Source organism: Haemorhous mexicanus, chromosome 4, assembly GCF_027477595.1.
Source record: "Haemorhous mexicanus isolate bHaeMex1 chromosome 4, bHaeMex1.pri, whole genome shotgun sequence".
Classification (NCBI taxonomy): Eukaryota; Metazoa; Chordata; class Aves; order Passeriformes; family Fringillidae; genus Haemorhous; species Haemorhous mexicanus.
Genome location: NC_082344.1, coordinates 47,616,114 through 47,638,381, shown reverse-complemented (window position 1 = coordinate 47,638,381; position 22,268 = coordinate 47,616,114). Strand labels below are relative to the sequence as shown.

Sequence of the window (22,268 nt, the reverse complement as noted above, 5' to 3'; positions counted from 1 at the left end):
GTGCTGGAGCTGATCACATCCCACACTGTGATGGGCACTGATAATATTGAAGAACTGCAGCTGGCATGGGATGAAGGGTTAGCCCATCAGGTTTTTCTAGATGATTGTTAGGCAGAGGTGTGAAAGATTTCTTGTAAGAATAATTAGATCTGAGGAACTTCACTGGTGTGTGAGAGAGTAGAAACACTATTTTAATCTGTTTTCAAGCAGTTCTTACTAAAGCAAATTCTAAAGGTTAAAGCTATACATTTGAAGACAAAAGGATATTGAATTGGCGCTCTCAGAATAATGTATTTTAAACTTTTGCTGTTTATAGTCTTAGCTTTAGATCCCCAAACCCCTTATTTATGCTGGTGTTGATCCTTATCTTAAAAGGCTCTATGATATATGAGAAAAAAAGCTGTTTCTGTTTTAGAAGTGTCTAAGTGGCCATTAGCAGATAATTATAAACAATTTGTGCTTTTTTACAGCAATGTAATAAACCTAAGGATAATGGATCTCTTTCCCTGGGGACCTAAGTGCTACATATAAAATTAGGAGTACTGTATCCCTAATTTGTTTCCGGGGGGAAAAAAGCACCTGCCGTCTTATTTAATGTCACAGAACAGTGTGAATATATTAGTTAGTAGATGTGATTAAAGTTCTTCATGCAAATACTTTTTCCCATTGTTTTTCTCCAGAGTCTACATTACCTTCTGCATTGTGGAATAATTTCCTTTATTTCAGAGCTCTACATCCACCATGTTGCCCTGTGGAGCGGCTCTGTCCTTTATTCGGTGTCTGGTGCGGAAGAAGAACATGGGTGGTGAAAGTCTGGAGGACACCAATTTGTGCCGATGCTTATCAACACTGGACCTTATAGCCCTGGGAGTAGGGAGTACCCTCGGGGCTGGTGTTTATGTCCTTGCTGGAGAAGTAGCCAAATCTGATTCTGGACCTAGCATCATTGTTTCTTTCCTCATTGCTGCCATTGCCTCTGTGATGGCAGGGCTCTGCTACGCCGAGTTCGGTGCTCGTGTCCCCAAGACTGGTTCTGCGTATTTGTACACTTACGTTACAGTAGGTGAACTGTGGGCTTTCATCACTGGCTGGAATCTCGTTTTATCCTATATCATAGGTAAGCTTAAGAACAAACACCAGTCCCAGGGGTTTCTGAGGCAGCAGATAAAAGATACAGACTTTGGGCTCTATTTCTTTTCTGTCTCTAGACTTAGCTACTCTTTCTTTTTAGTCCTGCTGAGATGAAATAACCAAAATAATTTGATTAGGTTATTTTCTTCTGTGCATCACCATTGCAAACAGTGTTTTGCAATATATTTTTGTGACAGTGTGACATATAAACCACATACCTTGTATGAAGATTGTGTCGAGCTATTCTGTGATGATGCACAAGAACAAACAAGATTTATTTGCCATCTTTGGTTAGCAAAAATAATTTCAGTAAAATCAATAAGTTGTTTTTTTCTTTTTAAATATGTACAGCAAGGACATTTACAGGGACTCCACTATAGCATCTTACAGGAAAGTCATGGTGTTTAAGTATTAACTTGCTGCTATATCATGGTGCTAATTGAGTGCTGTCCTATCAGAGTTTTATTCAACTCTGGTCAACCAAAGTCTACCAGAGGTGAATAAAATCAATACTTATGTGGCAGATAGTCAACCAGCTATTTCAGTGCTTCAGCAGAGATAACATTTTTGTATTTAAAAATTATTTCTCCTGGAGGAATGTATTTCAAACTTCCATTATATTGTGTATGAACATGCCTAGCTTTAGATGTGCACCTACAGGATGGTTACTCAAATCATTGCAAAACTGATGTTCCCAGTATTGTATTAAAATGTATTTCCTGAGAGGAGAGATACAAATAAGATTGGCCAAATTGTATTTGGCCGTGAACACTGCCACAGGAGAGTATTAATTTTAAATACAGACTCTAGTGCCATATGTCTTGCTAGTAATTTTTTTTGCTTTACTTACAGGTGAGCAAACTTTCCTTTGTGCTCTTTCTTAAAGTGCTTTCTTATGTTACTTTTTATTGTTTAACATATGTCACAGAAATTAGAAATAGCTAGAAATAAGCTTCATCCAGGATCAGGCATAAATGACAAAGAAATAATTTCTGCAATCTTTTGGGAATAAACAAGGCAAAAAAAAATTGTATATTTTGGTTCTAGAAAAACTCATTACCATTTAACAATCTAAATTCTTAAACATTATAATTCTTCAGCAAAACAAACATCACAGGCTCTGCTTTTTAAAATACAAGTAGCACCAGGCTTAGTTTTGTTTCCTTTTCAGTAGAAGTAGCTGTATCCAACTGTATGGATGTAAAACCCTAAACATGTATATGTTTTATGAAGGTACATCAAGTGTAGCAAGAGCCTGGAGTGGCACCTTTGATGAACTGCTTGGAAAACGGATTGGTCATTTCTTCAGTGTCTACTTCAAAATGAATTACTCTGGGCTAGCAGAGTACCCCGACTTCTTCGCTGTACTCCTTATATTACTTTTGTCAGGTAAGAAAATATACGGCTTAATTTATGGTGGTTGTGATATTTTACAGTTGAAAGTGCTAAATTGTAGGGTTTTGCACCGGAAATACCTTAAGGAAGTTCAGAGCCACATTTTGTACTGGCACAATGGCTCTGTGAATCAAATGTATGTAACCAAATTTTCACATGCGCTCTCTTCTCTTGAAACTGAGGCATGAACTAATCACTTGTCAGTACTTTTTTCTATAAAACCCATTATACAGATTGATGGTAACAGGAAAATCACACAGTTCTCAGTGTTTTCATGGCTCTTTCACCAGTAAATGCTTCTGGAGTGGCCTCGAGGTTAACCTCTGTAGTTTGGTGATGCAGTCTCCTTAAATTCTATATTGTGCTTGTAGTGGGCATTTGTAAGGGGGTTTTTCCACCTAAATTGTTCCCTTATTTGGTATATAATAAAGTTCCCTTTTTTTATTCTTCTGTTTATCTGAGAGTTTGTTTGACCTAAAGGGCACACCGAGGTTCTTATATGGACCAAAAGACCAGTTTGTAACCTGAGTAAACCTTTCCTGTCTACTCTTCCAAGTCCGGTTTTTGTCTTTTCTCATGTATCATGCTTTTAAATCACAAACACTGAAACTAGCTACCTCCTATTTGAGAGATCAGAAAGCTCAAAAATATTGCAACTTATTTCCATGTTTATGTTTAGGAATTATTTACCATATAGAAATGTTCCTACTGGCACTGGGAGTGAAGGAAGCAGGAAGTGTATTCTAAAGTGTGCTGTTTGTTTTCAGGCAATACTAGAAGCGTTTCAATATTCAGTAGAGGTCTTACCCATATCTCATATACTTGTCATGTTCAGTCTCTCTTTGAATTAAAGCAAAGCAGAAGCTTTTCTTCTCTTATATGTAATGTAAAGTGAAACTTTATAGTACATATAACATAAGTTATGTGTACATAACCTGTTCTCTTGTTCTGAGTGGGGTTTTTTTGACACAGGAAAACATTTCTGTTCTGCTTATTGCTAGACTGAATGAGCAGCGCATGTGAAGATTTATTAGGTCTCTGTACATAAAAGAGTGTCTTCCTATACTTGGGAAGATCTGGGAGTTGACTAGGTTTAGTCCAGCATCCTGCCACATTTGTGGCTCAGAATTGCCTATAGGACTCGTTCAAACCCTTATGTCCTCAGGAGGGTTGGGAATGAATGTGGAATATAACTGGAGCAGACCTTTCAGTTTCACTTCTTCCAAACAAAGGAGACAAAAAATAACACCGGGAAAAGCAGAGCACTGAAACACCACAAACCAAACTATACAGTCCTAGTTGAGATGCTGACATCTTTTATGTTTTCTCCGCTGCCATTGCTGCTTGAGAACAAAAGACTTAGAGGTTCTTGAAAAGAAGCGGAAATGTTTCTCCTGTTGTTTATCACTGCTACTGAGTTTTCATTTTTTGTCCTGTCTTTTCATCCCTATCATCATTCTTTCTTCACTCCTTTCCCATTTTTGCTGCAAATTGCCTCTCCAGGTGTCTGTGATCAGAAGCCAAACCCCCAGTGACTGAACTGGGTGGAATTCCCCACTGCTGAAAGGAGGGGTAGTGGGGATGGCTCAGGACTGTGTAGGCTGAGCATGATACAGTAATTGGATTGTGAGCTGTGTAAAGCTGAATCATAGGAGTAGCATAGAAGTTTTACAGAAAATGTTATGTGCTAAGCACAAGGAAAAGTACACAGAAATCTGTGGGGTTCGTTTTTTTTTTTGTTTGTTTGGTTTGGGTTTTTTTGTGTGGTTTTTTGGGTTTTGTTTGTTTAATTTTGGGGTTTTTTGGTGTTTATTTTTGTGCGGGGTTTGGTTTTTTTGTTCTGCTTTGGTTTTTTTTTTTTTGATAATGAGAGGACTTTAAAAATGCACAAACTATGATTCACACTGCATTAGGCTGATTGAGACACTGCCTTTTTGGGAAAAACTGAGCTAAAGAAAGCATACATTTATTTCAATAAAAATGTCATTGGTGAAGAAAACTTGAGCAGCTCATAAGATAATTTCTGTGTTCTGATAAGATAGCAAATATCTCATTAGCAGAGTCAGAAACTTTTTAGACATTTTTTTGAGAGGCTTAAAATTTTCAGACTTAATCTCTAAATAATGAGGGAAAGTATGTATGTGATATTAGTGGAAATACTTAGAGAGTAAAGGACCTATGAAAACTTTCCAATTGTATTTAATTTTTCCTGATCTGCTCACTGCTTGTTCCATTAAACTGCTAACACTCTAGCAGTTAAAATTGTTTGAAATCTAATGATATAGTAGAATCCTGACAGAGTAACTTTCAGATTGTTTGAATGTTCTACTCTGTAATCTAAAGCCATGAAATTTTGTATTTATTTTCTAGAATCTCTATGCATCAGTATTACAAACATGAGGTGTACATTTCTTTCAAAGCTGTTATTAATGAACTAGGAAGTGGGACTTACTCTGACGGGTGTGTCCTGAAAAATGTAGAGTCAATCAGTCATATTGTTAATTTAATAATTCAGCTTATTTTCTTAATCTAACAGATAATTCTTCTGAAAAGAAATATATTCTACCAATCTGTTTTTACAAAGTATAGAATTCTTGTAGCTACTTATACTCCATGGCATAAAACAGAGATTTGGATTGGCATCTCAGAGAAGTAAAAAGTAGCCGTTGCTAAAAATACTTTTAAATACTTGAAGAAGAAGCTTTATCTTTTGTGGTTTCCAATATATTTGCCTATTGCCATGCTGTTAAATAGTCTAGCAAGTTTGTGATAATGCTTTTTTTAAAATCTGGTGGGTGATTTTTTAGTATTATTCACAGTACTTGCATATACACACACACACACACACACACACACACACACACACACACACACACACACACCTTCTTTTACATGTGTCCCTTCTTTAAATGCCATTTTATTAGTATAATGGGCCATTCACATCTATAAAATATTTTTATTTTACAGGTCTTTTATCTTTTGGCGTAAAAGAGTCTGCATGGGTGAATAGAATTTTCACTGCTATTAACGTCTTGGTCCTAGTCTTCGTTATTATTTCTGGTTTTGTGAAAGGTGAAGTTGACAACTGGAAGACAAGTGAAGAATATCTCAGAAACTTTACTGCAGTAACAGAGTAATTTTTAAAAATCTACTTACTTTCTCATATTCCAAGCAGTTTCCTCTTACACATGCTTTATTATAATAAACACTATTAGTGTTTGAGTATGTTTTGTCACAAACTTCAAAGCAAGTAAGATTATAGTTACTTGATTCAGACATTCTTCCTCTTGCTGTTATTCTTCTCTTTCTTACAAGCTTGGACATAAAAACGTCATCTCATGCAGTTTTATAAAGCAGACCTCTTTCATGATGAGAACATTTAAACATTTTTTTCAGAGTTCTAGAGTAGGAGGGTGCATGTATTTATTCTACCAATAATGAGGGGAGAAAAATTATCTTTCTGCTGTATTTTTGTTCTTTATAGGAACTACTCATCCTATGAAAATGTGACAAGTATGTATGGGAGTGGTGGCTTTATGCCATATGGTTTCACAGGAACATTGGCTGGTGCTGCAACCTGTTTTTATGCTTTTGTTGGATTTGACTGCATTGCAACAACTGGTATAGTATTTATATGTGTGTATACTTGTTTAACATGGGGATATTTCCACAAAAACAACCCCCCAAAGAACCACAAACAATATAATACTCTGTCTACTCTTCTTACTTTGCTTTCCTCCAAAGCTCTTTCAGTCAATGTAGACTGTGTCTAAGTTCATTCCTGAACGTGGCTATCTTTCTGGGAAGAAGGAGGTTCTGTCTATTTTATTCCTGTTCTAAAGAAATGATTGCTGCTTTCTAAGTCTGGAAAATGCTTAGTATACAATTTTTCTGCTCAAATAATGTTAATCACCTGCTCACTTTTACAGTTCTCTGAGATAAGATGTCTTTCCCAATGGCTGATAGGGAATGAGTATATTGAGTACATTGAAAGTGTAGGTAAATAACTAAAAATTTCAGGCTTGGAATATTCTGCATATAAAATTTATTTTATGACCTTTAATTTACCACTATTTTAACACTATTTCTGACAACAAAATACTGAGTTCTGTTCTGTATGTCTCAGTTTATTTTACTCAGGTTTTTAAAACTTCTGTTACAGATGTGATTCCCATGACGTAGATTAACAAGAGATTTGTCTTTGATATTGTCTCTTAAAGCTGAAGGGGAAAAATAGTACAAATTTTTGCTGGTGCATTTTCTTTTCCTTTTTTCAGGAGAAGAGGTCAAGAATCCTCAGAAAGCCATACCCATAGGAATTGTGGTTTCCCTGCTTGTCTGCTTCATGGCCTATTGCTTGGTTTCAGCTGCACTGACACTTATGATGCCATACTATCTGCTAGATGAGAAAAGTCCTCTGCCAGTAGCATTTGAATATGTTGGATGGGGTCCTGCTAAATACATTGTAGCAGTGGGATCCCTCTGTGCTTTGTCCACAAGGTAAAGATATTGAAATACTAATTCTGTTGGGAAAAGCTGATGAATAACATATTACATTTGTATGTATGTTCGTGTGTTCATTTTGAAGGCTCAGTCCATGCAAAGAATTAACAATAAGTATTATAAGCAAGTATTAAACTTAAGCAGGTCTAGTTGACAGTAGCTGTGTTAATTTAGGTTCCTTTTTTTCTTAACTGTACTGTTATTGAACTCTACCTCTTTGGTAGAAGCTTATTACACCTATTTTTTTTATGTATAAGTATTATGAAACATATGACCTGCAAGTTATCTTTCTTAACTGGCCAAGTAAATCTCCCCCATTTTTCCTTTTTTTGCCGTCCATTCCCAGTGACTCAGCAGCTTTATGGGCTCTGTGTATTTGCAGGCAAAACTGAAGACATGATTAACTAGCTCCACTCCTCATCTTCATTGCCTGTCTCTGTTTTCCTCCAGCAGCCAGTCTGTCTTCTGACATCATCCCTTCCTGTGGTTTCTGTGTGGGTATTTGAGATGTAGACTGTAGCTGTGAAAATATAATTTATTCCCCTTTGTGAAATTGTGAAAGTACCTTAACATAATTTTTTTATTAAAAAGATCAGGGAGGGCACAATATATATTAGTATGTGTTCAAATACTTTACACCCCAATTGTAATATGATACAAACACTTTAATAAAATAGAAAATTGCTTGATACTTGAATTTAGGGATAGAAAATTGCTGATGTAGATCTTTTACCTGAGCTTATGTAGGTAAGGAGTCATTTCCTTGAGCTTCAGTGGTAAGAACACTGGCTGCCTTTCCACAAAGGAAAACAAGTTGCCTGTGGAAGCACCAACACTAACAGCACTCCAACATAACCCTGCAGGCATTAGCCTGAATATGAGTTTGTTGACTGTGGGCAATGGCTTAAGGGAAAGGAACATTTCGATGCAGGAGAGGATAGAAACATGAAGTAGTTCCAGAAGGACACAAAAAGAAATGTAGGACTGACTGAAGAATGTCACAGTTACACAGTTCATCCTGGGATTTTTTTGTTATTTTCTATATATTTGTCATGGTCCCCTCAGGTTGGAGGGTTTCATTGATTTTTTTTTTTTTTTCTTTACATTGATAAACAGTAGAAGTTATATGTAAAAAACTAGATTAAATAAATTAATACTGGAAAACAAAGTGAACTGAGATGGTAAGAAATTTTTAGAAATTTGAACCGTCAGTCTCTTTTTCCAAAATATTCTGAAGAATTATATGTACTCCTGTGGAGAGATTAATTTTTCAATCTGTTGACTGATGTTAGTTTAGAATAAAACAAAGGAAACTGTATTTCATGCTCCTCAGTTTAGAGGTACAATGAAGAAAAAACTTTGGGGTTAACTGCTTTTGGTTTCCTGTTACTGTGCTATGTCATGAACTTGTTTTGCCAGGTAAAGATGTTTGTCAGTACTGCCATTATGTATGTGAATGCACATAAAGAAGGGTAGGATAACTGAAACTTACAAAGCTAAAACAAAAAACTTCTGGAATTTTTTGGAATGTACCTTCTTTGTGGGAGGTGCACTTATATATCAAAATCAGTTCATTTGCAATAAAACTTCTCTCCTGCCTACCCTTAATACTTGTGTCCCACAAGCATTACTGGATGTACCTAGCACTTGTGGCATGTAAGAGCTGGGCCTTCTCTAAGTGATTATAGTTGCTTCTCCAAAGAAAGAAAGGAAACCCTTCACCTTAAAAACTTGTGTGCTTGCTGCAGAGATTATACTGGCTATGATTTTGCCTCTGTTTTCTTAATTAAAAGTATTTCTCTTTGAGGGAAAGAAACCACTTTATTTAAGAAGTATGTTTAAGAGCTTCAAGTTATCGATAGTTTAAAAGCTTTATGTGTTTTAATAACATCTAAATTAATTAGCTTTACTTCTTAAAAAAAAAGTCTTAATGCAGCTTGCCTGGAGGTGCTTTAATCGAAAGAATTATTCTGCCCAAGTACACTTGTATGGTGCTTTACTTTGAATTACTGTTAATCAGCAGGCTTACATGGAAATATAGAATGGAAAGGATGCTGATTATGCTTATTTATTTGCTGCTGCTGACTGACAGATTTTCTCCAGGAATACTAAAGCTTAATTGCATAGTTAGTGTGATCTGGAACGTGTTCCTGGTCCATTAATACCCAAGAACTATGGTGATGGGAAGAGAGTTGTCTTGCTAATCTGGATTCCGTCTGATGAAGTAATTTCATTACCGAAATTAATATAATAATAATAATAATAATAATAATAATAACAAATCAGTTTTGCATTTTAAAAAAACTATTTGTTTTTGCATTTAAAAAAAACCTATCTGATCTCTAGTACCTTGGGCTATGGGGCTTTCTGGTTTTGTCTTACAACCATACATTTTGTTTCTATACATGCCATTAATTAACATTTTTTATCTTGTCCATGAATACAACTTTGCATGAATTGTGTTTGCCATGTTGCATGTGTTTGCTTTTTACTCAGTCTTCTTGGATCCATTTTCCCAATACCACGTGTAATCTATGCTATGGCGAAGGATGGGTTGCTTTTCAAATGTCTAGCTCAAATCAATTCCAAAACGAAGACCCCAGTAGTTGCTACTCTATCGTCTGGTGCAGTAGCAGGTGAGACTAAGAGCTGATCCTTGTAAAGAAAGGTGCACTGCTAAACACGTTGAATATATGGAAATAAACCACTGTTGTGCAGCTTTGATTTGCTTTGGACTGAAATTATCAAATCTGCTCGTTGCTAGGTAAAGTAGTCTACCAGTAAAACTTTTCTCTACCTCAGATTTTTACTTGTTGGTTTATCTTAAATGCTTTCAAAGCCTAGGGTCAAAATAAACAGTAACCCAAAACCAAGAACATCAGTCAACCAAACAAAATCCTAAGAGCAGCAACACAGAGCCTAAGCAAAACTATACCTAAACCCATTAACTCCTCCAAGCTTTCTTTTTGTGTAGTTGGGTTTACCAGTCAAGAATTGTGCTTTTAATAACCTGTACTTGAACTATACATTTTTCTGTTCTAGTCTTTTCGGCTGTATGTTCCCTTTGCCCCGAATTCTGTTTGCCATGGCACGTGATGGTTTACTCTTTAGTTTTCTTGCCAAAGTGAATAAGAGGCAGGCACCAGTTTCTGCCACCTTGACAGCAGGGGTCATCGCTGGTAAGCTCTCAAAGCCCGTGTTACTTAAAACTGAGATTTAAACACGCTATGCACGTGCATGGTACTTTATATTTTCGAGAAGGGCTGCTTGTTAACTTCCCTTGCATGTACAATGGGAAAAAAATTACTGAGTAATCAACGGGTGTAAGAACTCCAGATCAAGCCAATCATGGTGGTGGTGATGGCCTTAATGCCACAGAATTCAATTTTTTTTTTTTTTTTTTATATTAACCCCTGTATGGTGAATAAACTTGTTACTTAATCTGAGTCCCTGAGGCTGATGCTCTACTGACAGGGCTTCCTTGTCTGATGCAGACCTAACGTATCCCATCTGTAATGGGGGGAAAATAACTCACTTTTTTTTTTAATGAGATATAAGAAAAAAATTGCATTTGCAGCAGGATCAACTGTTTTGTGTCAACTACAAGGATTTTTTTAAATTGTCTTCCAAAGAAAATTATTGTATAGGCTTACCAAGTTATGGTTGAGGAGCATGTGTGTGTTGGGGGCTTATGTGTTTGCACATATATGTATACACATATGTGCCTACATATATTTTACCAAAACAGTATTTTGGGAGCCGTTGGCAACTCCTAAATTCTTAACATACAACTCTTAACTTGGGTTCATACTTCTTGCAGAGGTACATATAGCTGTGCCCAAATTTCATCATCATTCTAGTGGGATGTCTAATCACCCAGGAAAACTGGAAGCTTTAGATGTATTTAGCTCAAAAGAAAATAAATAAGGTTTTTAAGTAATTCAAATATCAAATACATGCCATAGAACTTTTACAGCTTTGGCTAAAATTTATCTCAAATAAGAGGTTCAGGAATGAGATAAAAATATTTTTATTTATAGTCAGGGTCATCCTCAGATGCCACAATACTGGAACTGCTCAAACTGTGTAGTTGACAATAATGCAGAAAGGCACAGTCATTGTCCAGATAGTTCCCACATGAAGCACATTATTATCAGTTCCCTTTTCTTTGGTCAGAGTACAAATAGATTGCATACTTTTATTATTTCAACTTTATTTTATTTGAATTTATCTTATTGACATATTCTCCTATAAGAATTTGGAAGTGCACTTTTGTGGGATGAAATCAAGATCTTTATGTGAAATCACAGTAATGATGAGTAGAAAGAATAGTGTATTACCCAGCTGGTAAAGTGATTGGTATATTTACACAGCCCTGCCTGTAGCTCTCCAGCAGCTGACATTGCACTGCTTCTAGACAATCTTTAGGAATTTGGTGCATCAACAGCTCACTGGAAAAACAGCTTTATCTACTGCTGGAGCAGCATTTCTTCTCCTAATTTTTTTTTTAATCCATATTTGGTAATTTGTGGTCATAAATAGTTTTCACAGAATAGTTATGGATGTATGTGACTGCATATATTTTCTGACTTTCCTATGCATTTGTAGCATGAATAGTTTTACAGCTGTAAGAAATGTTAAGGAGACGAGGTGCCTAATTAAAGTTATCAAGTCAAGACTACAGCTGAGGCGACCTTCACATGTTATTATTGACTGACCTTTTCACATGAAGTAATCTGCCATGGCAGACCTCTGAACATGGCAAAATGTTTTGGTGTCAGTCCACTTTCACCATAAAGGAACCTACTGTTGTCTCTTAGAGTAGACCTAAGGGAGGTGGAAAATAAATACTGTGCCTTTTTTTCTCTTTGTATAGAAGAATTAATAAGAAACTTGCAGGGATTTTTCACCTTGTTTCTAAAGTTAAAGAACACCCAAGCTACAGAGTAGCCTTTCAAAACTGGGATTAAAAATTAAATATAGCTACTGTACATGAGGTTTTAGTAGGTTCTGTTCTTCCTTGGCTTTGCTCTTTAGAGCATGAAAAGCAGAGAGGTATTCAAACATCTACACTGCAAACTGCTTTTTGGATTTAGGAACATCCACTCTCCTTGAAGAAAACAGGATGGTCTTTCTTAATTGGAAAAAGAGACCCCAGATTATATAAAAGTTATGTAATCCGACAGTCTTGTTTTCAGAAAATCACATTTTGCTTTCTCCTTTAGGATCAAATAACAGGGGAGTATGTGTCCATATGTTTGTGCACTTATGCAGCTGTCTACAAATACATTAACAAATGCATTCCATAAATATTAAATACAAATATTTTGAATATAGAATAATTTGGGTGTGGATATACACACAGTGCATAAAGACTACATTTAATAGTTTCTTTTGATGTTGAGATTACTGATGATTCAAAAAATCTGTATCTCAAAAATATTAATAAAATACAAATACCTTAAGAGTCTCTCTGAGCACACGTATTTCAAATCAATTGGAATTAGCCTTTCATTTACGGATAGCTTCTCCTAATTTTTTTATAAATAATGTGCTTCTGTGTGCAAACAGCATAGACAAAAAAAGATTTTCCAAAATCTCCAACTCAATATGGCATGAGCTTTTATAAACATAAGACTTCTAGAATAACTTCCACTGCCATGGAAGTTTCTACCTCTGAGTTCAGTGGTCATAAGAATATTAATTCTTGAGAGGTGTTACTGGTCGTTCCTGAAGGTGAATTGAAAACTATTTTTAGTAAGATAACCATTAAAACCACCCCCCCCCCCCCCAAACTATTTTATTTGGGACAACTCCTGAAAGTCCTCTTCATATAGAGCTCTTTCCCAGCTCAGCAGAAAATTTACATCACAGTGACTTTTCCTCAGTTTGGCAGTGAAATCCATCCTTTCAGCTTTGGTGAGATTGTGCTGCAGGATGTGAACTTCATTCTGTAAAAATGTGTTTTTAATACGGCCCAAATTCAACAATATGTGTATAAATACTTATATCCAAATAAGTCTAATATAAGCATTTGATTATGCAGCATGACTGTAGGACTCATCAAGGCCTATCTATATGAATGAGATTCCCAGCTGTTGGGAACGAGGTTTGGAATGATACCAGTAGCTTAAAAGATGTGGTTTTAAGGATTATTGTCATTTCACTCATATTGCCATCAGTAAAACAATCAGTTATGTTGCAGACAGATTGAAAAAAAATTCCAGGAGACTGAGATAGAATTGTAGCATCATCCACACTGGGAAAGAAATTTAAGATCATCAAGTCTAAGCATAAGTGCCAAGATTAATATTAAAAATATATTAAGCTAAGATTTTACAATTTCTTTTCTTTTTTAGCTGTAATGGCATTTCTGTTTGACCTAAAGGCTTTAGTGGACATGATGTCTATTGGCACACTTCTTGCTTATTCACTTGTGGCAACCTGTGTCCTCATTCTTAGGTAAGCCAAAAACATCTTTTGTATTCTACTGTGGGGTTTTTGGGGTTTTTTTTGTGTTGGTCAGTAAATAAATAGAAGACATATTTACAAGACATGTTTTTTGTTAGATAGCCAGTAGCTGTAATCATATAAATGGTTTCTAATAAGCAGTGACTCCTCTAAGTAAACAATGGTATATTACATAAGTATAGCAGTGACTCAGGTTAAAGCTTCTAGTGAAATTGAGACTCCTTTTATTTTCCATAAGAAGTATTGGTTCAAGCTTTAGTCCCAAAGGTACTAAGTATAAGCTTGAGTACAGAATTCAGTGAATGATACTTGAGGATGAATACAATCTATGTTGTACCGCAGGCATATTGCATTTTGGGGACTATATGTGAAAGGGGTTCATGTTCCAGGTGGTTCACAGGATGAACAAGTTCTAATAGTTGCTTTGTATTATCCTAGTCAGAAATATAAGACCATACAAGTGTTTCAAGATGTGGTGGCCCTAGAAGAGAGTGCAAATATGTGTGAGATTATAAATACTTCTCAGTAAAACTCTGGTATTGGTCATGTTTGTAAAGCTATGGAATTATATATTGCTAGCTACAGATCACTTTATTATGTATTGCTCTTCTGATTTTAAAAAGTCAGCCTTTATTACTTAAGGCTAAGTAATTAACTTTGAAAAGTATAACATCTTAAAGTCAGCTCAAATTCATTGTTGCAATAATTTACACTTTAAATGAGAAGCCTATTCTATTTAAAAAGAATTCACTTACCATAAGTATTTTTAAAAGTACATTTAAAAGCTAACAAAGCAGACGTCAGTTTTTGGTTAATGCCAGTTAGAAGCCTCTTAGAGTATGGGACGCAAGTCAGAAACAAGATCCCTTACTCTTTCCTTGCTTTTGACTACCAGACCCTGTCCTTTCTTTCTGTACGAGATTGGTCATTTATCTGAGTTATTGGTGCATTCAGGTAGCTTAAAGAACTGGGGAAAAAAAAAAAAAAAAGAATCTCCAAACAAACCGATCCAAAAAGTGAATTGCCATAGTATTTTTACATATGGCACTGACTAGTAATGTGGTTGCAATGCAGTTATAACTTGGGAAATTCTAATGGTCTACTGAAAAGAATCTAGTACTTCAGTACATTGCTAGATTCATATTGCTTCAAATCTAGAAGTGTGCTTTATGGTTATTGCTCTGTTTTGTGCATAGGTACCAACCCACCTATGAGGAACCAAAATACTCTCCAGAAAAAGCAGCTTTGGCTGCAGCTGAAAGAGAATCTGCAGTCAGTGAGTCACAGATAAACATGATAGAAGAAAATCACTTCCGTCTTCAGTCCTTGATTAATCCATCCAGTTTACCAACTGAGCAGACTGCAACTATAGTTAACTTCTTAGTGGGCCTCTTAGGTAAGTATTTGATTGTCCAAACTGATGTATGCATTAGCATTTATAGTGGGATTTTATTAAAGACAGAATTAAAACTCCACTGATAACATGCCCTCTTTCAGTCATACATGTATCATTCTGTGCTTTTATACCTCCATGAATCAATCTAATCTGTAGTTGTTTTCATTTAATTAAACATATTCATAACAACAGTTCATGTTGAAGCTTGCTATCACTCTTCTTAAAAGTCACTTCCTCTTCAACGCAGAGATTAAGTGACATATTTCTGTAATTTTGTTTTTCATACAGCTTGCTTGATTTGTGGCTTCAGTGTCCTCATTACATATGGGATTCATTTCATTGCTAACTTGGAGCCCTGGAGTATTGGCCTTCTTGCTTTATTGGTGATGTCCTTCATAGTTATCATTCTCCTCATCCAAAGACAGCCTCAGAACCAGCAGAAAGTAGCCTTTATGGTGAATAACTTATTCTCTATGTTATCCTTTGATAACAGCTTTGGATGGATTCTAATGAGTGGGAGAGAGAACTTAAAGCTGGAAAACAAGTCAGAAACTGATGAGTGTACAATCACTTGTCCGTGTAATCTGCAATCCTTCAGACTTAATACAGAGTATAAATCCTTTCATTTTGCATTTTCGCTTATGTTCTAAGATCAGTTATTTATGGAAGTAATGAAGTACAGTGCTGAAGGTCAAGGAATCTGGTGGAGGTGGGGGAGCATTTCAGAATAAGAGAGATAGATATATTATTTTTCAGCTGTAAATACAGGAATTCATTAGTATATGTCCCACACAAACTGGAATGTTTTTCTATAGCCTTAGAGAATATATATTAAATATAATGTTTTTGAAAGTTTAAGATCAGTAGAAACTGTTGGTTAAACCAAGTGAAAATTTCACTACAACACCAAAAAAAATTCAATTTTTTATTAGTGATTGCATGTTACCTCTAGTTTGTATTACATACCTGTAGTGTGACATGCAAAAAAAATTATGTTTAATAGAACCATATTAAATGTTTCCTTTTAGGTTCCACTGCTGCCATTTTTGCCATCATTCAGTATACTGGTAAATATTTACTTGATGGCACAATTAAGTGGAGAGACTTGGATGAGATTTAGCTTCTGGATGTTACTTGGTATGTACTTCTGTTCATTTCAGCCACTTCATACACTAGAACTCATGATTCCCATCTTAGAACATTCTTTTCCTTCAAATATTTGAAAAAATCTCTGTGATTTAATAAAAATCAACTAATATTTCTGATAAAAAGGAAAAGCATCAGAAGAAGTATCTATATGCAGACAAAATTAGAAATATATTTTTAGGTTATAGGAAGAATTCCAATAATCTTAGTAAGTATAGCCAAAATTATGTAGAAACCTGCTTGTAACAGGTTTCTTCCCAGTATATCAGTCCTCTTTTAGATCTAGAAAATTGTATTAATTCCATCTAGGCATAAATTAGATAATACTTTCTATAATACTTTCCAAAACTTATTAGATCATTTAATTATGCAAAAATTACGCACTTGAATTTCCTGTAGAAACAGGGAAAACCTGAAACATGAGCTCTGATTCAGATATCTGAAGAAGAATATTCTTTAGCAAAAATCTATTCAGCCAGAGAAAAATATCAGCTTTTTAAAGCACTATTTACCTTAAAAGCCTATGAACTTTTTTTTTTTCCTTTTGGAAGGCTTCCTCATTTACTTTGCTTATGGCATCAGACACAGTGTTGAAGGTCATCGTGGCGATGGAGATGATGATTCTTGTTCAGAAAACAGTGGGATGCAAGAAAAGAACCCGGTGGATGACCCAGAAAATGCAAATGAAAGGGATCAATTTCTTCCACATGAAAGGACAAGTGAATGTTAAACTCTGCAAACACACAAATCTTTTAAACCTTCAATTGGCATTTTACTTGCAGATTGAAATTTCAGAATCTTTCTGCCAACATGTGCCTCTTGAAAGTGTTTACTACAAGGCCTAACTGATATTTTGGACAAGCTGCTAATCCATCTTCATAATTTTAGAACTGACAGCATGGAGATTAATATTTAAATTTTTTTTAAAAGTACCCTTTGGCAACCAAAAATTTGGAGACATTGTTTGAAGCGTCATCCAAAATCACTGGCAATCATCAGATATGAAGAATTTTAGAACTGTCTGCAACAAGTTCTGAGTATTTGACAATCCACTGTGAACATAAGTGCCTTTCATACCTTTTCCTTATCTTGGTTACATGTTTCGGTAACAATCTGAATTCTCTTCTTTCTGTTGAAGTAACTCATGGGAGGCCTGGAAAGTATTTGCAAAATGAATAGTAATTGAATGGATTAGATACTTCGTAAAAATTGGAGGAACATTTATTTATTTTAAAAAAATTATTTGCTTATCTTTGCTAATCATGACTATTAATCCGTAGTCATAGAAAACTCAAGCAGTGATGGTACTTCAGAGGTTTTTAATCCCTATAAATAGCATTCAAGATTTCTACTTAAGTGCATGACTTTGAAGGATGCTTCTGACAAAAGAAGCTCTTTTGTTTTCTGCAAAATCATCTGGGAAAAAAAATCTGTTGGTTACAGTATTTACAGTGGCAATCAGATGTGATTTAGCAAATTTTGTGCTTTTGACTTCAGAAGGGCCAGAATTTAATCTGACTAAATAATTTGGTACTTACCTCCAGCAGTCATCCAGTTTTCCTCCTTACTACTCACTTTTCCCCCTATATTTTCTCCTTTATACATGTTCCAGAACTGATATTGCTGAGATTAGTTTTACACATTGTTTCTCCTAAGAAAAATTAATGCACAAAATCCCAGCTTTCTTTCCAGATGGTAGGCAAGGCTGAAAAACAGAGGTCTGGATTTTAGAAAAAAAAACGTTATCAAAATAGTATTTCATTGCTTCATTAAGTCTTAAAATGTATGTTAGCATAGCACTTTTTTGTGAGCCAAGCCTACATCCACAAATCCATTCATGTGGGTATGATGTCTAAATGCTAATTTATGTAAAGAACCAAACTGGTGTGGCAGTGCTGGGTAGACAATTATTTTAATGCTGGTAGAACCAGAAAATGTTCTTCTTTCAACATAAGTCATGTTATCTGTCAAAGGCACCCAGATATTTTAAAAGTTTTTCTCAGCAAGGAGTAATGGTTCACGTCCCATGAAGGATTCCACAATATGAAGTCATTTTGCTAGAATATATTGACAAAAATCCTTCCCTAGAGAAAGAATTGTCTTGGACTTTGTCATGGACAGTTGCAATCTGTTGCTGTTACTAACCATTGGTATAATCTCCACTGTTAGGTATACGAACTTTTGATGCCGTAAGAGCTATGTTGGTTGACAGTGAAAGCACCTTACTTTTTATAAGAGCTGGAATTTTATGAAAAAAAGAAAGAAAGAAAAAAAACAAACTAGTTACGCTGCTTGTGTCTCTCCTTTTTCAGAGCAATAAGTTGCTCTTTTTAATCTTAAAATGACTTCTTTCCCAGTAGTCTTAAATCCTCAGCTTCAAAAAAAGCCATTGCTGTGGGAGCAAGTCAGCCGCACCCATGTGAAGATTTTGCGTGATGTCTTCACAAACCTACAGTGAAACACAGCTCTTAAAATTCATTCCATATCTCAGCATGTGGGAATCACAGACTCACTTTTTGCTATGGTTGTTGATGCCATAGAGCAGGCCAGCCAGGCTCCCGAGGCACAAACTGTTGCTGTTCTGTGCTGTGCAAGGAAGACTCTATTCTCTCCCAAGGCCACCCTAGAGAAAGTATGTGTGCACACCTGTCCATGCATTTGCATGTCTGAAATTAGCCCACAGCAAATTTGATGTACTGGGTAAAGTAATTTCTATATTGCACTGGACTTTTCCTTTCAAGGGATACTGCCAATACAATTAGTTTCTGACCAAAGCAAGTGCTAGCTAAGGCCTCTGGAGAGAACTAAAGGAAGTAAATTTTCTAGCTTATTTACCTGATGGATGTGTCAGCACTTTGTGTATTGGCAAATTCCCCTTTCATTTGAATGAATATTTCTCCCTGCTTGTTAGCAAAGTAAATTATTTTAAAGTAATAGGATGTACCTGAAGAAGTGCTGCTAAGACAGATGGGAGGAGCTGCAGCACCAGAACTATCCACATAACTAAATGAGATATAAAATGAAATTAAATGAAAGGCATTGGGTACTCTTAGTTGCTTCAGCTGTGCAAAGCTTATTTATACATGTGTATAGTCATTATGAGTCAGTGGCTGAGTGAAAACAGACAAGCCAGAAGTAGGATATTTATGGTAAATTTGATGTGCATTTGTATATGCAGTCTTAAAATTCCAGATGCTTTAGCATGACTTTGCAGAAGCAAAGAACATGCCATACTAGTCCCTACACAGAAGTGATGGATGCAAGAAATGCTGATCCTTTTCTCACATTTGCTGTATCTTTGCATTTGCTGAAAGGTCAGCTGAAAGCACAAGTCCATTGGAATTAAATTGTTGTTATGTTTTAACACAGTTGTTGGCATTGTAAATTGTTCTGTGCAAATAATAATGCTATGTATTAATACAAAATATCTACTTTTGAAGGTAGCTTACTGGGGTTTTATTTCCTTTGTAGAAAAAAGTTCTTATAAGGTTTGCTTTTTTTTTTGGTACATTCAGGATATGCCATTAGATAAAGGAATTATTCTTCCCTAGTTGGCTTTAAGAAAGTAAGCCAAAGCATATTTAACAGAGAACAAATACATCTTTTTGTTCTGATGTATAGGAGTTATAAAACATTTCTGAAAAATTCATGTTAACTGAAGTGGTCTTCCTGTGGTGTTCCAGTCCTTTTTCTGCAATGGGATTTTTATGAGGTAAATTGAATTTCATTGTCTGTTATCACGGATAAAACTGTTCTGTTAATAATAGTATGCTTTTCATGCACAACAAATGCTGGTCAGATTCCTGAAATCTGTAATTGTGCTTATTGTGCTTATGTTGCCAAGTGTTAAAGCCATTTTTACTACCTGCTGTTGGAGAACTAGCAGCAATAAATGTCAATCGTAGTGATACAGTTACTTAGGCAGGAATTGACTTGTGTCATCCAGCAACTTTGAATGATACAATGAATTTAGAGGCAAAGCCTGGTAAAGCTTAAATATATATTCTGTATTTTATTACACGATAAATTTACAAGTCTACTCACCTTTCCCCTAAAATTTATGAAAAAAAAGAGATATATTTAAAAAATTTAAGGTACAGTGTTTTCATAGAATTTTTAATAAGTGCCAATATCAATGTGCCATAAGCATCCTGAGGGGGGTGACAGTGTAGGAAGCCTGTGTGGAACTGTGCAATTGGGTATGAGGCCTTTGACACTGACACACATTTTTTACAGTAGGAATTTAATTCCCAAGAAGTCTGGTGTGTCTTACTTAAGTGCACAAAGAGAAAATGAAAGCACCTTTTTAATGCTCTTAGGCCCTAATTCTTCCTGGACACGTTGGGAAGTCTGTATGAATAGCAGTATGTTCACTGAAGGCACTGAGGTTACTCAGTGTTAAGCAAATATAAATTTTACAGAAAGAGTGGGTGGTATTTCATATAGTATAGGATTTTTGTGTTTGTTTTTAATTTCCTGTACCTTTAGTATTTCTTTCTGGTATGTTTTTAGGACCTCTGCATTTTTAATAGTTGGACCTTTTCAAAGCTAAATATAATGCCTTTACCCAGTGCTGATCTATTTTCTATTTGATCCTAGAAATCAAACTCCTTACATGAGTTGAAGGATTTCTGTGCATAGACATGCATTACAAAGAACTGTATGTGTATATATATATTTTTTATTGTCAGTTGGACAAATTCTGCTGTTTTTCTATGTTTTCATGAGCCTTGTATGAGGTCAATTCCAGCTTCACCAAGTTTAGTTGGAATCAGAATATGAGGATTTGAATATTTAGGAGAGCTTTTTTCTTTCATGGTACCAGAAAGCAAAGCATGAAATATGTGTTACATATCTTTAAAATAAATTATGTGTGAATCATTTTAAAAAACATTAGCATTCACATCCATCTTTTTTGTTTGTTTGTATGTACATTTTAGTCATTATTTCTGTATTGTATGCTGCTGAGCATTCAAAGTGTAGATAGAATGATTATGATGCAATTTAAACTATAAATTTGTATTTCTTTGAAGTGCTCTACCAGAATGAAAAGTCTTGAATTTTTATGAATGTAAAATTGCTTGTATTTAAGAATATGGTGCTTTTTTCCACACTTTACAACAGAATTGTTACCAGTGACAGTTTTAGTTACCTTAGTTCCCAATTTTAATGGAAATTACATTGCTCATCATTTACTGTAAAACATGCTTTGTGCGATAACAATAGTGCATTTGTTCCATATTTTTTAATAAAGTTGAATATCACTTGTATGTCCTTCATACAGCAGCTGTAACTTTAATCACTACTATAGTTTTAGTTAACACTAAAATAATATAGTAACTTAACCTCATGAGTATGCCAGATATCTAATGTCATGACATTACACAAATCATAGTACACTTAAAATAAATAACATGATAACATTGTATGCACTGTATAGAGGGAACACAGAATAACAGCCTTTGATTTGGGCATTTTGTGTTACATTGCCAAACCAGAGATGATGCTAGGTTTGATTTCCAGAGGGGTGAGTGGCCCTCAGCTTCATGCTCAACTTTCTGAAGCACCAAACCTTGTCCTGGTATTCACCCAACTGCAAAGTTGGATGAATAAATTCATTGTTGTTTCTTTGTTCCTTATTTGTGGAAAAAAACCCAAACCAAAATCAACTAACCACAACACTAACAACAATCCCTCCCCATCCCAAGCCTAATAAAAACCCCCTCCAAAACCCAAAAGGACCCCAAACAAACCAACCCCAAAACCTTCCTCAATTTTAAATAGTACTGTGAGTACAGCAAGAGAACAAAAGCATACATCCAGGCAATGGATAACAATAGTCTGGACACAGAACCCTACTGACAGAGCAAGATTATCATCTGGCACTCTTTTCAAAGACATTTGAGTAGTCATCTTGGTTCACAGACTTAAAAATAGTTATGACAGTATTTTTCCTGAGGTATATTCTTTATAAGAAATTATATAATAGTGTTCAGATTATTAATAACTACCTTACGTACATACAGATGTACTAAGACTGGTCTTGAAAATCTTGGTCCCATGAAGCAGTGGAAAAGGGCCACTGATTTAAATGAGGGCAAGTCATTCCGCAAGCATCTCATCACATTTAAAATATTACTTGAAAAGATGTATTTAATCTATCAGCTTACTCATGTGGAGGACTGGGGTCCTCACATGAAGGCTTACATTACTTTTTCTGATGGCT

At 35.3% G+C, this 22,268-nt stretch overlaps 1 protein-coding gene and 1 long non-coding RNA gene across 8 annotated transcripts in view; one reads left to right on the top strand and one right to left on the bottom strand.

The window, feature by feature from the left end:
* The window catches only part of SLC7A2 (solute carrier family 7 member 2), a 54,170-nt gene extending 32,849 nt beyond the window's left edge, over window positions 1–21,321 (top strand). For 5 of the 7 annotated variants that reach the window (XM_059844727.1, XM_059844725.1, XM_059844726.1 and 2 more), the window contains 11 exons: window positions 727–1,117; window positions 2,365–2,520; window positions 5,494–5,659; window positions 6,011–6,147; window positions 6,804–7,026; window positions 9,526–9,665; window positions 13,389–13,491; window positions 14,697–14,896; window positions 15,185–15,351; window positions 15,925–16,033; window positions 16,594–21,321. In XM_059844727.1, coding sequence (XP_059700710.1) covers window positions 742–1,117; window positions 2,365–2,520; window positions 5,494–5,659; window positions 6,011–6,147; window positions 6,804–7,026; window positions 9,526–9,665; window positions 13,389–13,491; window positions 14,697–14,896; window positions 15,185–15,351; window positions 15,925–16,033; window positions 16,594–16,772 — 1,956 coding nt within the window. In that variant the 5' untranslated portion in view covers window positions 727–741 and the 3' untranslated portion in view covers window positions 16,773–21,321. Of the gene's footprint in view, window positions 1–680; window positions 1,118–2,364; window positions 2,521–5,493; window positions 5,660–6,010; window positions 6,148–6,803; window positions 7,027–9,525; window positions 9,666–10,071; window positions 10,209–13,388; window positions 13,492–14,696; window positions 14,897–15,184; window positions 15,352–15,924; window positions 16,034–16,593 lie in introns of all 7 variants that reach the window. The other 2 variants (XM_059844730.1, XM_059844724.1) reach the window with 2 other exon arrangements.
* Window positions 15,297–17,198, bottom strand: LOC132326484 (uncharacterized). The gene is made up of 3 exons (XR_009486246.1): window positions 17,120–17,198; window positions 16,555–16,665; window positions 15,297–15,429 (listed from the first exon to the last, which is right to left on the bottom strand). It is a non-coding gene; the product is annotated as an uncharacterized LOC132326484 (long non-coding RNA).
* Window positions 21,322–22,268: the final 947 nt, after the last annotated feature.